The 15,482-nt window shown below is 52.6% G+C and overlaps 1 protein-coding gene across 6 annotated transcripts; it reads right to left on the minus strand.

Annotated features, from left to right (window-relative positions):
* Positions 1-3,372: 3,372 nt before the first annotated feature.
* CDK16 (cyclin dependent kinase 16) lies at positions 3,373-15,392 on the minus strand. Of its 6 annotated transcripts, none has more exons than XM_072815769.1 (16): positions 14,990-15,392; positions 9,956-10,163; positions 9,239-9,372; positions 9,012-9,137; positions 8,830-8,886; positions 8,618-8,732; positions 7,830-7,924; positions 7,677-7,739; positions 7,302-7,425; positions 6,983-7,103; positions 6,776-6,873; positions 6,584-6,689; positions 6,452-6,515; positions 6,185-6,275; positions 3,733-3,810; positions 3,373-3,647 (listed from the first exon to the last, which is right to left on the minus strand). In XM_072815769.1, the coding sequence occupies exons 1-16, from the start codon at positions 14,999-15,001 to the stop codon at positions 3,610-3,612; spliced, it is 1,530 nt and encodes a 509-aa protein (XP_072671870.1). In that variant the 5' UTR covers positions 15,002-15,392; the 3' UTR covers positions 3,373-3,609. The 6 variants fall into 6 exon arrangements, with proteins under 6 accessions (XP_072671870.1, XP_072671874.1, XP_072671872.1 ...); XM_072815773.1 differs by having other exon boundaries at positions 6,452-6,494; positions 14,990-15,390; XM_072815771.1 differs by lacking the exon at positions 14,990-15,392 and adding an exon at positions 14,549-14,926.
* Between the last annotated feature and the right edge of the window lie 90 nt (positions 15,393-15,482).

Genomic DNA, 15,482 nt, shown 5'->3' on the forward strand with positions numbered 1-15,482 from the left:
TACGGACATCAAAGGGGCAAAGTGAGGACCAGAAACATTCATTTTGCCCCAGCTAGTAAAAAACACCGAGCTGTGGTTCGAACTCAGAGCTGTGACCTTAAGCACAAGGCCAAACTGTGGTTTTAGGCTTCCTACTGGTTCAGGAGACCTTCTCAGGAGGATTCACAAAGTCAAAACTATTTTCACAATACTTTTTCATTGTCAAGCTGTCTTGCGTGTGTGATGGAATATTCTGAGAGGCTACATAAGCAAAAGCTCTTTAGATGTCCTCAATTTTTAAGACTATTAAAGAGATCATGACCAAAAAGTTTAGAACCATTGCCCCAGGCCAGGAGTTCTCAATCAAGATCTATTGACATTTCTGTTGTGGGAAGCATTGTAGGATATTTAGTTGCATCCCTGCCCTTTACCCACTGGATAGCAGTATCATCCCCTAATTGTCTCATCACCAAAAGTGTCTCTAGACGTTGCCAGTGTTCCCTGGGGGTGGAGATCTCTGGTTGAGAACCACTTCACTAGGCTCTGCCATCCTTTTCTGCTGAGGCTTCTAGCCCTACCTCTTGTTGATAACTTTAGCATTTCACACTCTGGCTCTCTTTATCTACCTGTGTTGGCTGCCCCACCTGACCGTCTCACATACTCCCCCAAGATGGGCTCATGATTCTGGCTCTGGTTCAGTGACTTATTCTGGCTCTGGTTCAGTGACCCATTCCCACAAGCAAGACCACACAGCTTGCCTTCCTATACCTCTAGGCTGGTGCACACAGCTCCCTGGGCCTGGAGTGTCCAGAATACCCTCACCTCTCCCTGAACAATTTCAAATCCCACCCATCCACTAGATACCATAACTCTTTTCAGTTAACCTCTACAGGGCAGGGATTGTCTTTATTACTGTGATTCCAGCCCCTGGCCCAGACCTGAACAGCCGTGGGGTTACAACTCAGTTGTGTAAATTCTGGGGAGGGAAAGAGAACAACCCTTTCATCCAGGGTTCTCTATAATGGCATGGAATTTGGTCTGGCACATGGCAAGTAGCTGCTTTTGAAGCCCAGCTTAATCTGGTCAGGTCCTCTGAATTGCCTTTCCTCATTGCCCCTCTGCAGACTCTCCCTCCCCATTTATTGGATAGCCGGTCCTTCCTACAATTCAAGAGGCCTCCCTTCCCAGGCCTAGACTGTTTGGTTTCCTCACCTTCCAAAGGCCAACCTCTGCACACAGCAATGACCCTACCACTTCCCAGAGCAGATGTGTAAATTCCAGCCTTTCTAAGTTTGGTTTGGCAATCCTGTCTCCCTTTGCAGGGTCCTCATTTTCCCAGCATCCCTTGCTGCCAGAGGTGGCCATATCATCTTATTCTAGCCATAGAATGGCTCGAGAAGTCTGCTAAGAAGTTTGTGGAAGGTTCAGCCCTATTACAAGGAAATAGGGTGTCCGGTTTTCCTCGCTTGCTTCCCCATCTCTGGGAACATGGCAGCTGTCATGCAACCATAAGGCTGCAAACCGAGAGATCACCAAAATGTTTACAGGGGCACAGTGGAATGATTAGAAGTTCTTGGGCCACCACCCCTGGACTTCAGTAACCAGCCTTAGGTTTATTACCTGCAGTATTTGCCTGGCCCTGCCCACCCCCACCTCTTCTGTTTGAAAAGCTGTCCTTGGCTTTGCCCAGATGTTGGGACAGAGGCCAGAACTCCCAGGACAAAGGTAATCAAAGCCCCCATTATCCTCACACTTGAGTCCAAGTTCTAGGCTGTGCTATTTGGCCTCTCACAAGCCGCTGCATCCTTCTCAGGATTTCTGTTACTCCCTGGACACCAATAATCCAAACTTCCAGTTCCATCCATCAGTGGCTCCATTCCTGAATTTGATCCATTATGATTCCCCTACCTACTCAGTGGTCCAAAAATCTATCCTTCCTCTCATACTCTCTCTCCACCTGGCCTGCCTCATGGTGTCCAGTTCTGATGTGTGGTCATACTGGTCCTCCCTGCCTCACCTCTTGGTTTAACGGAGTCTTCCAAGTGTCTCTCACAGTCCCTCTACATACACCTGTCCCCACACTATCTGGCATTCTCATATTCTTGGGTAAATCTCACTCTTCTCCTGGATTCTTAGCTCATCCTCTTTTCAGCCTGCCCTACCTGCTTCAACAAAAATGTTCCACTATTGTGTGTGCAACCCCTCAGATGGCTTTCAGTCATGCCATGTCCCTGGCCCATCTCAGTGCTCTCCTAGATGTCGGGGGCCAGGTATGAATTCTCCAAGGTCCTAGAACTCACCTTGGACTGAGCCCACCCCCACCCCTGCAGGGACTTGCAATCAGGTTTTTCACTTTAGACTTTTTAATATTTCATACAGCGATTATGGTGCATTCAGGAACCCAACCCCCCAAACCCCACTAGGAGGGCCCCCACCCCAGCCCTCCCACCCCATTTGAGGGCCCCAGGTTTAGAGTGGAGGACGGGGAGGTAATCACCCATCTGGGACTGACCCCAGAGACTGTCCCTGCCCTGCCTCACCCTCCCCAGGGGTTAGGGGATAATGCCTGGGCACAGACCCCCATGCACCCCTCTGCCCCTGCTTGTGCACATATACACACTATGGCTCCTTGAAGAGTTGGTCAGTTCCTGGCAGGGCCCCTACTCAACAGCACCGAGTGGGACAGGGGCAGGAGGGTTGGGCTAAGGAGACCCTGAGAAGGAAGGAGGCCCCAGCTGTGGGACTGCAGGAAGGAAAGAGTGGGGGCCCCCCCCACCTCATCCACCTCCCAGAGAGTCTCCCGTAGTCCCCAGGTCCCCCTGCTGCTGGGGATGGCAGGTGGGGGTGGGGTGGGGTAGGAAGGCGAATGGTCGAGGCATGCTTTCCCTTAGCCAACCCCAGGGTCTAGTGATGGTCAGGGTTCCAAATAGGGGCTGTGTCCCTGCCTTGGAAAGGCTGAGAGCGGGGCTTCATTGCACAAAATACTGTGGGAGGGCCACACGCAGGGGGTGGGGCCCAGCCAGTCTGTATACAGAGATATTGCATTTAAAAAATGAAAACCTCATTTAAAATAATTAAAAAACGACAATGAGTGAAACAAACAAAAAAAAAAAAAGCCCACACAACATGAGGCAAGTGGGGCAGGCAGGAAAGCAGGCAAGGGAAGCCTCAGACCCAAGGCATTGCCAGATCCTGTCTGAGCCGAGATCCCCAGCCTGGACTAGCTCCGGACCCCTGGCTGGCCGTCGGGTAGCGGTCAGTGGTCCTGGGGGAGGATATGATGGGGAAGAGGGGTAGGCCTGGCCTCAGTGTGGGAGGCTGGCACAACCATGCTGTCCGCCGGCAACTACTGAGACTGAGACAGAGACAGACAGACAGACAGACAAACCAGGCGAAGGAGCGATGAGAGCTTTGTTAGCACCCAGCAGACAGGCCAATGGGTGGGCTGACAGGCCAATGGTCGGGTGTTCGGACAGGCAGCAGGGAACATGTGGGCAGGCGAGCATGAGTCAGGCAGATAGGCAGGCAGCAAGCAAGAAGGATGCAGTTGGGGGCTGCCCTGTGAGGGGAGTGGCATCCCTCCAGCTGCTGCTGCCTGCTGGGGCCTCGGTTTGTGGCTTAGAACTCAGCTTAGAACTCGGTGTCCACCACGCGGAAAGCTGGCCTGCCTGCAGGGGAAAGCAGAGCGGATGGCTGTTGGTAGGTAAGCAAGTAGGTGGCTGGGGCAGGGAAAGAGGGCGAGGCCACACCTACCCGAGTCAGGCATTGACGAAGACCGAAGGCTGGCCTCCTTTTGTAGCTGGATCTCCTTTAGTGCAAATATGGAAGTAGCTGTGGGTAGAAGACAGACCGTGGAAAATGACCCATAGGCCCATCCAGGATCACTGCCCACATGGCCCTATTGGAATTACCAAAAATTGCCTTTTCTTTGAGAGGCATGGCTTTCACCTGTCAAATAATCCTTACACACAAACCAGCTACAACTAGGGAATATGGATTATTACAGGACACTGGGAAATCAGTAATTTTGTCAAGTGTGATAACAGTGTTGCAATTACCATCTGTTGAGTCCAGGTGATGAACACTGGGATTTGATTTAGACTAAACCACTGGGGAGATACAGGAAGTGGGCCAATTTTTTAAAGCTATAATAACGATAGTTATTAAATGTTTGAGATACATGCTAAATTTATAGATGAATGATATATCTGGGATCTGATTCAAAATAATCAGAGGGAATATAGATAAAACTAGATTGGCCACAAGTTGATGAGATGTTAGAGTACTTGGGGACTCACAGTATTTCATCTAATATATAAATAAGTATCATTTATTTTCTAAAATAAGATTTTGAGAGAAAGCAAGCGAGTGAGCAAGAGAAAGAGAAGTGTGGAGAGGGGCAGAGAGGGAAGGAGGGAGGCAGAAGGACAAGCAGATTCCATGCAGAGCATAGAGACTGATGTGGTGCTCACAACCCTGAGATCACGACCTGAGCCAAAACCAAGAGCTGGACGCTTAACCAACTGACCCACCCAAGGGCCTCTATTTAATTTTTTTCAAGTAATCTCTTCACCCAACATGAGACTCAAACTTACAACCCCAAGATCAAGAGTCCTAGCTCCACTGACTGAATCAGCCAAGCACCCCTAAATATATATAATTTTAAAGTGTCCATATTAAGAAGTTTTTTTAAATCAGGCATGAAGGGGCACTTGGGTGGCACAGTCAGTTTAGCATCAGACCCTTGGTTTTGGTTCAGGTCCTGATCTCAGGGTCCTGAAATTGAGCCCCGTGTTGGGCTGTGTGCTCAGCATGGAGACTGTTTAAGATTCTTTCCTTATATTTATGTCCCTCCCCACTGCCTACTCTCTCTTTCTCCCTCTAAAATAAATAAATCTTTAGAGTGCCTGGTGGCTCAGTCAGTTAAGTGTCCAACTCTTGGTTTCGGCTCAGGTCACGATCTCAGGATCCTAGGATCAAGACCCAGTTGGGCTCCATGCTTAGCTGGGAGTTCGTTTGAGGATTTCTCTCCCTCTTCCCCTCCACTTGCTTGCTCACTCTTGTCCTCTCTAAAATAAATAAATAAATCTTTTTTTTTAAATCAAGTATAAAAAGAGAATACCCTGTGTGATTCCATTTCTGTAGAGTACAAGGATGGGGAAAACTTATCTATGCTGTTAGAAATCCAACTAGTGGGGATACCTGGGTGGCTCAGTGGTTGAGCATCTGCCTTTGGCTCAGGTTGTGATCCCGGGGTCCTGGGATCGAGTCCCACATCGGGCTCCTTCCATGAAGCCTGTTTCTCCCTCTGCCTATGTCTCTGCCTCTCTCAGCTTCTCATGAATAAATAAATAAAATCTTAAAAAAAAGTCCAAATAGGGGTAACCCTTAAGAAGAGGCTAGGAATACCTAAAGCAAACAAGAGGGCACTTCAAGGGAGCTTCTCATATCCTTTCATATTTTTTCTCTCCTTTTTTAAAGATTTAATAAATTCATGTGTGAGAATGAGCAAGAGAGCAATGAGGAGAAAGCACAAGCTGAAGGAGGGGCAGAGGGAGAGGGAGGAGCAGACTCCCCATTGAGCAGGGAGCTCAATATGGGACTTGATCCCAGGACCCTGGGATCATGACCTGAGCTGGAGGCAGATCTTAACCAACTGAGCCACTCAGGTACCCTCACATCCTATTTCTTGACCTGTATGCCAGTTACATGGGTGTGTTTAGTTTGTGAAAATTCACTGTGCTGTGTATACTTATGACCTGTGCATTTCTCAATATGTATTTTTTTTAAAGATTTTATTTAGAGAAATAAATTCATGAGAGAAAGAGAAAGAGAGGCAGAGACACAGGCAGAGGGAGAAGCAGGCTCCTTGCAGGGAGCCCAATGTGGGACTTGATCCCAGGACTCCAAGATCACGCCCTGGGCCAAAGGCAGGCGCTAAACTGCTGAGCCACCCAGGGATCCCTCAATATGTATTTTATAAAAAAATATTTACAAAAAAAAGGGAAAGTGATGTTGCATCTATTTTCATGTAGATTTAAAAATTTCCATGAAAGGTAAAAAGTAACTGAAAGCTAAATAGTTTTTGTAATAAACACACCACACTTGTGAACAAGGATGTGCCCCCTCAGAGATGACCTAGCCAGAGCCCTGCACAATCTGCCCCATGTCTTGTTCCCCACACCCCCCTACCAGTTCCACTCACTGTCAGGAAGTTTGTGGATCCGCTCCCCCAGACTGAGGAAGAATGGATGTTTCATGGCATCCTCCGCGGAGATCCGATTGCGACCTTCAAACTGAGTAGGGGAAAGAGGGATAGGGGCAGGGGCGGTGGCAGCACTGGTGGTGTATTGACACCTTCAACAAGTAGGCCTCTCTTCCTCCCCACCCCAGACCCTCCCCCTGGAGCTCCCTGTCTCCCCACACCTAGGATCCCCTAACCCCCAAGGCTGGCCCAGGAGGGTGGGCTTACCTGCAGCAGCTTGGTAAGGAGGTCAGCCCCATCACTGTCAAGTCTACCGCAAGGACAAGAGGACCTGCTTTAAATTGAGTTTGGGCATTCTGGTCCTTAACAGCCCCCCCCACCCCCTGCCATGAGCCTCACCGGGGTGCATGGCTCAAAAGGGCCTCGGCTCGATACTTGGGGTAGTTGTATGTCTTGAACTCTTCGTTGGACAGAATGCCTGGCCACGTCTCTTCAGTTGGGGTTCCTGGTAGGGAAGAAAAATTACTCTTAAGTGTTCACAGGGCACCTCTAAATGTCTCCATGGCTCCTAGTGGGCTCAACCATCCTCACCCAAGATGCGGAAGATGAAGTGCAGCTGTTCCTCCACTGTGGAGCCTGGGAAGAGGGGCCGGCCCGTGGCCATCTCATAGAAGATGCAGCCCACACCCCTAAGCAGGGAGAACACAGTGAACAGGGGAGGCGGTCAGCTGGTTGGCTGCTGTGACGAGCCACCCCCTTCAGCACACTGGCTCCTGCCACACTTCCACATGTCCTTACCACATGTCAATCTGGGTAGAGTAGTCTGTGGAGCCAAGCAGGATGTCGGGGGGCCGGTACCACAGTGTCACCACCTCGTTGGAGTAGGTCTTCGTTGGAATTGACTTAGCTCGGGCCAGGCCTGAAGGGTTGAGAGAAGGGGCAGCTGGAATTGAGTAGGTCCCAGGCAGTCTGGGGGACAGTAGAGCTGGGGACTAAGGGCGTCTGAAGCAAAGCTCAGAAAAGCTGAAAGGAACTGAGATGAGGTGGTCATGAGGAAGGGGGAAAACAAGAGGGTAAGGCTGGGGGATCACTGGGAGGAAGGGGGAGGCCAGGGTACCGAAATCCGCCAGCTTCAGCTCTCCTCTCTCATTGATAAGCAGGTTTTGGGGCTTGAGGTCTCGGTGTAGCACCTTCTGCCGGTGGCAGTAGGCCAGGCCACGGAGCAGCTGGAACAGGAACAGCTAGGACCCAGGAAGGGCAGGGAGAGGTCAAAGGGTATCCAGTAGCCTGACCCCCAGCAGATACTGTTCCCCCTCCCAAACACAGACACTGAGCTCAGAGCCTTATCTCACAAAAGAGGACAGGGTCCCAATGCCCTCCAAGGGCTCCCAGCAAAAAAAGCCAAACGGGAAAAGTCTGTTTCTGGGATTTTGTGGGGTGGAGTGGGTGAGTGGGGGCCCCCATGTGCCCCTGCTTCCTGCCCCACACCCACTTTCACGTTGTGCATGTTGATGACGTTCCCACAGTCATCCAGGTACTGCTTCAGGTCCTTGTCCTGAGGAGAGAAGAGGAGATAGTGGAAAGAAGAGGAGATAGTGGCCATATCCTCATCTTCCCCCCAGGACTCACTGCCACCCAACCTTACCAGGTACTCAAAGACAAGGGTGAGGGACTTCTCCGTGTGGATGATGTCATGTAGTGTGACGATGTTGGCGTGTTTGAGGTCCTTGAGCAGGGACACTGCAGGAAGCATGAGGGTGAGATGGGGAAGAGTCAGGACCTCACCCTCAGGATAGAAGTGAGAGCAAGGACCAGACAGGGATGAGCCCAGGGTTTCCTTGTTTCCCTGAGCACTCTGGGCTGATGGAGAGCCATTGGCTCTTTCCCACCTAATACCAAGAAGGTGTTTCCTTATGTTCCAGATGTGGAAACTAAGGCTCAGAGAAGAGCGTGGAGCAAGAACCTGGGACTGCAGCCCCAGTTTTATGTGACATTAGATTTTCACAACTTGTTTTTTATTTCTGTACTGATTTCCCTCACTACAGAGGCCTGCAGCTTTGTGTGAAACTGAGTTTGCACACATAATACCTATGCAATTCAGGTTCATTCCATGTGATATTATGACTAGAAATTGTTGTGTCAAGGAAATTGGTGAGCATCTTCACGGGTGCTCTCAGAACCAAGGCAAGTACCCTGCTCTCTAATTCCTTGGCCTCTTCTCCAAACAGGAACAGATTCCTGGTTATCTTATTATCTAAATATTTGCATGATGGGCACTTTCTCCTGAAGCCCGGAGTGTCAGGAGGGAAGTCCCCAAAGCCCCAGTCTCTGTTCTCACTATGGGGCATGTGTGTATGTGTGCACACACGCGCATGATAATGTGCCATGGGGAGAGCCTGGGAAGCCTGGGACAGCCTTCCTGGGTGTCTGTACCTTCCCGGATGGCGGTGCAGGGTGCCCCCTCTTCGTGTTCCAGTCTGATCTCCTTGAGTGCTACAAGGTTGTCTGTGAGCTTGCTTTTGCCTTTGTAGACGGTGGCATAGGTACCCTGGGGTGTGGGGAAGAGTGATAGGAGAGGAGCTTGAGGCTGCAGGAAGTTCTCACAGACCCCTATCCCCACCACAGGCCCTGTGACTGTCTCTCACCTCGCCCAGCTTGTCCAGCTTGATGTAGGTCTCCAGTTTCCCAAAGCCAATCTCAGACTGTGGGGTAAAGGGGTAGGCTGAAGCAGGCTCACAGGAGGGGACTGGCTGGGGAGAGAAGTGGGGTGGAGGTGGGGGAGAAGCCGTGAGGGGCGGGGAAGAGGACCAGAACAGGAGATGCTCACTAGGCTGACGCGGCGGAGGCGGCGGCTAAGGGGCTTGTCGAAGATGGGGCTATTGAGGGTCAGCTTCTCAAGGTAGCCCTCAGGCAGCCGGATGTCGGCTGGTAGTGACAGGCGCTTGTTGATGTCCTAGCAGGCAAGACAGGTGAGAAAAAGGGCCATGAGCTCCACCTCCCCAGGTTGAACCCTCTTTTCTAGCCCCACCACCAGCCAGATAGGGGGTTAAGCACCTCAGTGGAGATCTTGCGTGGGGGATGGTTGCGCATGCGCACCCTCACTGGCGACTGCACCTCATCCGAGGACGTGGCTGAAGCCTGGTCACTTTCCCCATCAGACCCCATCTTCAAGTCCTCATGTACAATCTCTGGTAGTGAGGACAGGGGGAGGAGGGCAGACCAGTTGAGGTCTGGAGCCCCAGGAACCCCCCTCCCCAGCAGAACACATTCCCTCATCACACATGTACACACAAGCCCCCAGAGCAGCCTGGAGTCCCTCAGGGAGAGGGAGGCAAGGCCCAGGGAAATTCAGACAGGTCGAGACTGGTTGGATAGGGGTGGAGGGACAATAGTCACCTAGTGGAGCACCCCATTCCAGGGGTGAGCTGAGACTGGTGCTGGCCCAGGGCCAGAAGGCAGGCAGTGGCAGAGTAGCCAAAGGCCCTGGGAAGGCAGGCACCAATAGGCCTAAGGGGGTGCAGAGTGCAGGAGAAGGGCAAAGGGAAGGTTGGGGCAGCTGCAGCAGGCAGGGCACTCTTTCTCCCCCTGAGGCCTGGGCACAAAGCCAAGGAAAGGGACACAGATGGACAGAGAGAGTGTGGAGAAGATGGCAGGGAAAGGAGAGAAAATGGAGAAAGGAAAACGGAAATAGCACAAGTCTAAGGGGGAGCTCGGCTGGGAGGCAGCACCTGGGGGCCAGACTCGGGGGGCAGGAGTGGTCGGTGGACCTACCTGGTGCAGAGCTGAGTGGGCCCCGTCCAGAGCGAGGTTCCCCAGGAGCGGCACGAGTGGGTACCTCTCCAAGGTCAGTGCCACCGCCACCCCCACTTTCATCCAGGCCTATCTGTTCAGGGGCACCATTGGTCTTGTCCGCACTTCGGCCCCCTCGGAGTGTCATCGACAGCTGCCGCTTGATCTTCTTCATCCGATCCATGGCGACCTGAGCAGGGGATAGAGATGGGAATGGGTCCCATGTTAGTACCCATTACTAAAGGGTACCCTTAAAACCCAAGACAACTTAGTGAGGCACACTGACATGGATTTGTATCAGTGCCCACCCAACCACTGTTGAGCCCTGGAACCGCTCGGGAATCCTAGAAACCTGCCATAGATGGGGACCCTTGTCAGTACCTCCCACCAGCCCCTGGGGACCCTGCTCCTAAGTAGCACACCTGGGTATTGAGGCTTGGGTGGCTGGCTGAGGGTAAGGGCCCAACCGGTGAAGTGTTGGCCTCTATGGGGGCAGCCTCACTGTGGGAGCAGAGGCCTCCACAGCAGGCCTTCTCAGGTGCAGCGGCAATGATGGACCCAGCTGTGGATGGGGCGAGAGGCTCGCCCAGGACCGAAGGGCCACCAATACGGCCCCGGGCATGCCCATAGAATGGCATGTTTCGCCGGCACCAGCCCCACATCACCCCCAACTGCCAGGGCAGAATGCTCCCCACAACCACAAGGACGCTCCTACCTTCCCTAACAACCATCGTCATGGTGACTAAGTGGACTACCCCACTGGTCTACCTGAGTGAGGGGTGCATGGAGAGGGGAGTCTTGCCTAGACCCAACCACTGGGTAGGGTTGTGTGTGTGGGGGGCATGGATCTCAAAGCATACCAGCTGTCCTGAGGGCTGCTGGAAAGTTTCAATCAGGTTAGGACTCTATGGGTCCCATCCAGATTTTTATAAGCCAGGTCTCATTTCTCCTCTACTTGAGAGTATACATCTCCCTTATCATCCCAAATAAATGTCCCAGTCCTCAAGGGTGGCCCACTAGGTCTTACCCTATTAACCCCTATTATCTCTTTGGCCTCACCTCCCCCTCAATCATTGCTAGTTGCTGGTCTGCAACCACACCCAGCAGTCCTACCTCAGGGCCTTTGCACTGGCTATTCCTGGTATGTGGAATACCCCTCCCCCAGATTTCAAAATAGCTCACTCCCTCGCCTTCTTCGGACCATTGTTCAAATATCACCTTTTTAATGGATAACCCTGCACAAATAACCCTATTTAAAATCTCAACTACACTGAGCTCCCTCTCTTTGTCAAATTACCCCCCCCCAGCACTTATCACCTCCTCAGAAATGACACCATCTATTTATTGGTTTCTGTATTCTTAACTGTCTGTCTCCTCACCGCCATAACTAGAAGATCAGCTCCGCCAGGGTAGATTTCTGTTTAGGTCACGGCTATATCCTGAGGACCTGGAACAGTGACTGACACAGAGTAGATGCTCAAAAATTGCTTATGGCAGAAATTAATGAATCAGGGTACTGAGGGCCTAAGACCAATCTCTACCAGGATGGGCAGGGTAAAGTTGGCTCTTCGTGAACAACTCCAGAAAAGGTGGCCCAGGGACACTGGCATCGGCAGGAAGATGACCTAGATGGGGCTGCTGGAGGGAACAGGGCCACCAAAAGGCTTAGGCTGGCCTTCTTCTGCTTCCTCCTGGGCTCTAGGCCAACAAGGAGGGGGAAAGACCTGGCCTAGGAACCATCTGGACTCACAGCAGGGCCTACGATGGCCCTGGGCCCAAGGGAAGTAGAGCTAGATAGGAGGTGGGAAGGTGGGAAGGTAGGAAGGTGGGGCTGGGGCTGAGGCTAGATTCGAGGAGAGAAGTGGGTCATCTGTTACCTTGAAATCAGGTGCTTACCTCACTGGTCCCTACACCCTGCTTCCGCCTACCTGACCTCACCACCCCCAGGAGGGGCCAGCCTAGCAGAAAGACCCCAGTAAAGAAGATGAGGTCCATTCAGAGAACCCAGAATAACAACAAAAATCCTGACCCAGTAGGCCACACACTGGACCTGAAGCTGAAGAAGCATGGCCAGCCCCCAAAGGCAGTCTTGCATCCATGGTACAAATACCCAGTCGCTTTGCCTGTTGTGGCAGGGAATGGGACATCTGGGGGGACGGTAAGTAGGGCTGGATGGAAGATGAGGAGGGAGCCAGAAGGAGCCAGGGTCCATGACCTCTAACTGGAAACTCCAAGGGCTGGACATGTTCCAGAGTTCAGTTTTTTTGGGGATTTTAGGAAGACAGGATACAAAACCTGCTTATCATGCAACATTCCTAGCAGGGGTGCCCTGGGCAGACCTTTGTGAACAGAGACACTTGAACATTAATATACAATAAAACTTTTAGATGTTATTATTTGCATCTTCTGAGCTTTTTAGATTTTAGAATAGTGAGGGAGGGAACAAGAAATTGGATACACAACTCCACCAAAAAAGGGCATATGTCCTTCCTGACCCCTGAGGACATACCCCCATCCTCAGAATACTCTCACACGCAAGGGCACTCATCACTTCACACCACACTGACCACTGAGGACATAGCCATTACATTTACTCACTCCCACCAAGAACACATCACCCTCAGCCTGTCCAAACTCCCGTAAGCACATATTGGACCCTCAAGAAGGCCTCCCTGCATTCTAACTTTCAGCACCTGCAATTTCTCCATTTATTTCCAACCCCCATCAGCATACAGAGCCCCCAAAGAGCAGAGAATTCTGTTTGAATATGCTCGGGCCCCTCTAGTTTAACCCTTACCACCCCACATTCTTGGATGCCTCCCAGGCCCAGCCGCCTGTTTGCTTCTCCAAAGCACTTACCCCCATTAACACACTGTTCCCCGTGCATGATTCTGACCCCTATTAACACGCACTTGGGACCCTCTACAGCTGACCCACATTAGCACTCACTGGACCTTCACACTCCCCTGAATCTCATTAACACAAAGTGAAACTTGCCAATCCCTGACCTGTTTTTGCCCACACTCAGACCCCTCCACGGCTATAACCATCATTAAACACATATTCTGATCCTTCTACACTACCCTGTTCCCACCACTTCCTGTCAGCACAAGCTGGACCTTCACTTCACCCTGACCTCTATTAACACACACTGGAACTCACACAGTACTCCCTATTAGCACATCCTGAACCCTTACTCAGCCCCATTCCCCATGGACACACAAACACTGTTCTATAATGGCCTGACCCTCATTAGCGCACACAGGTCTTCATTCAGCCTGGAGCCCCATTAGTACACTTCAGCCCTCCATCGTTCTAAATCCACTTTACCACACCTAGACCTTCACATATTCCTGTCCTTAATTTCTCTTTGCTTCAACTCCTCCACAGTTAGGCCTGTTCCCTTCATGACCCCGATCCTCCTTACTGCACCCTTTGGAACCTCAACACACCCCAGTTCCCCGTGGACACAAACACATACTGTCTTCGCAATGTTCTGACACTCACTAGCATTTTCCAGACCTCATACTGCTGACTCTTCCCCTGATGGCACACATTTAAGCACCTCTAAGGCTCTAAACCCATATCAACTGTCATTAGAATTTCATACATAACTGTCCCTTATCGCATCCCAGAATCTCATAACCCTTGTCCTCATCGATACACACTAACTTCACACCATCTTAACCCTTAATAGACTGAACCTCTTACACTGCTAAGACATTTCCCTCACCACTGTGCCCTCCCACTCCACATAGACCGATTTCTGATACCCAGTAACACAGCTCAGGTCTTCCACCACTCTGTCCCCATTAGCAATATACTGGGCCTCATACTACCCAGACCTTTATTATAAACACAGGAACATACCCTCTACAGCTATGACCCCCATTAGCACACTCTCAACGCTCCAAGTTCTTCCACTATCCTGACCTCCAGGAGCACTCTCCAGACCCACACGCTGCAGTCCCTCATGGACAAATACATAGTATTAACACCATCCTGAACGCTCATTACCACACATAGGGCTTCAGAACTCTGATCCTATTAGCATACCTCCTGCTATCTCTACCACCTTATCCCCCATTAACACACACGGGGTCTCTCTGCACCTATAACTCCGTTTGCATACCTCAGCATTCCTCTGACATGCTCTCCCCTATCACACACCGTCGGGGCCACCCACTGCCCACCCCCCGGTTAGCATACGCTGGGCGTCAAGCCCTACACAGCGGTAAGACTTATTATCACCGGCTCCGACCCCTCCAAAGCTCAAGCCATTAGCAAACCTTGAGCCTTTCACCACCCACTTCCACATCTTTTGGTCTTTTGATCACCCTGCTCCCCATTAGCACCCACAGGGCTGCCCATCCCCAGCTCCCAGACCGGGCCCAGGGCGGGGCCAAGGTCAGGGAGGCCCCGAATGACCCTTGCCCCGGTGCACTCTGGGAAATTCGCTGGGGGAGGGGGCACATGCCAGCTGTGCAGCCCAGACCCCTGGGCACCGCCCGGGGTCTGGGTTGGTTCTGCAAGAGGAAGGGCAGCCCCCACCCCACGTCTCGCGGACGCGCTCACCGGCGGGGGCGCGCGAGCAACCTCAGCGCCGCGGGGCCGGCGCGGCGGCGCCTGGGGCGGCGGCCCGGGATGAGGCCGCGCGACCTCCTTCTCCTCCTGTTCGCCGCAGGCGCCCGTCCCAGTAGTCTTCGGCCATGGCTGCTGGGCCCGGGCCGCCGCCGGCTGAGGAGGAGGAGGCGGCGGCGGCGGCGGTGGCTGAGGCGGAGGCGGCGTCCCGCTCAGCCGGCCATGAGCTTGGCCGCTGCGGGCGATGCCCCCGGGCTCGCTGGCGCCCGCTCGAATCCGAGAGCTCACGGCGGCTCGCGGCTCAGAGCCGACTGCTTGCGGAGACGCGGCGGATCCCAGGGCCGAACACCCAACGGCCCAACCGCCGCGCGCGCCGCGCTCCGCGCATGCGCACGCACGCGCCGAAAAGGCTGAAGTGGGAAGGAGGGGACTCACCTCGGACTGCATGTACCAAAAGACCCGTCCGCACCGGGAGGGGGCGCGGCCATTGCGCGCCCACCGTGGAATGTGGCGCCAGCCCTGGAACGGCGCCAGGGGGAAGTGTAGAGGTTGTTTAGTACTCAGTCCCGATTTCGCTAGAAGTTTGCTAGCCCACCGAAGTGGGCAGCAGCCAGTAATCAGCGTGCCGGTCACCACTCGGTCCCCCTACTTGATCTCACTTGGTACATCCCCATGGTGGCAAACGGGACTTTTGCAAGGAAGAAAAAGACTGATGAGACTGTCAGTTTGAGTCCCTTGAGCTGCCTCAGAAGGCAGGAATTTTAAAGGTTCGCGAGAAGATGACTTTTCTAGGAGAAGCAACCTGGAGAATCATTTGCCTTTACCACCTTAAATAGGACAGAGTCTAACCCCGCCCAGCTTCCCCCCCCCCTCCGCTAGCTCATTCCCACTGTAAACGTGTGCGGCCCCGCCCTTTGAGGTTGTCGTC

The sequence above is a fragment of the Canis lupus genome, chromosome X (assembly GCF_048164855.1).
Source record: "Canis lupus baileyi chromosome X, mCanLup2.hap1, whole genome shotgun sequence".
NCBI classification, from domain to species: Eukaryota; Metazoa; Chordata; class Mammalia; order Carnivora; family Canidae; genus Canis; species Canis lupus.

Bases quoted from the DNA above. Each gene is read 5' to 3' on its own strand.
- CDK16 (XM_072815767.1), bottom strand. From the start codon at position 10,635: ATGTGGGGCTGGTGCCGGCGAAACATGCCATTCTATGGGCATGCCCGG. The intron at 7,925-8,617 runs GTACAGACACCC...TGCTTCCTGCAG, and splicing joins CTGCACCGCCATCCGGGAAG to TGTCCCTGCTCAAGGACCTC. The intron at 6,276-6,451 runs GTAAGCCCACCC...TCCCCTACTCAG, and splicing joins TCCTTACCAAGCTGCTGCAG to TTTGAAGGTCGCAATCGGAT.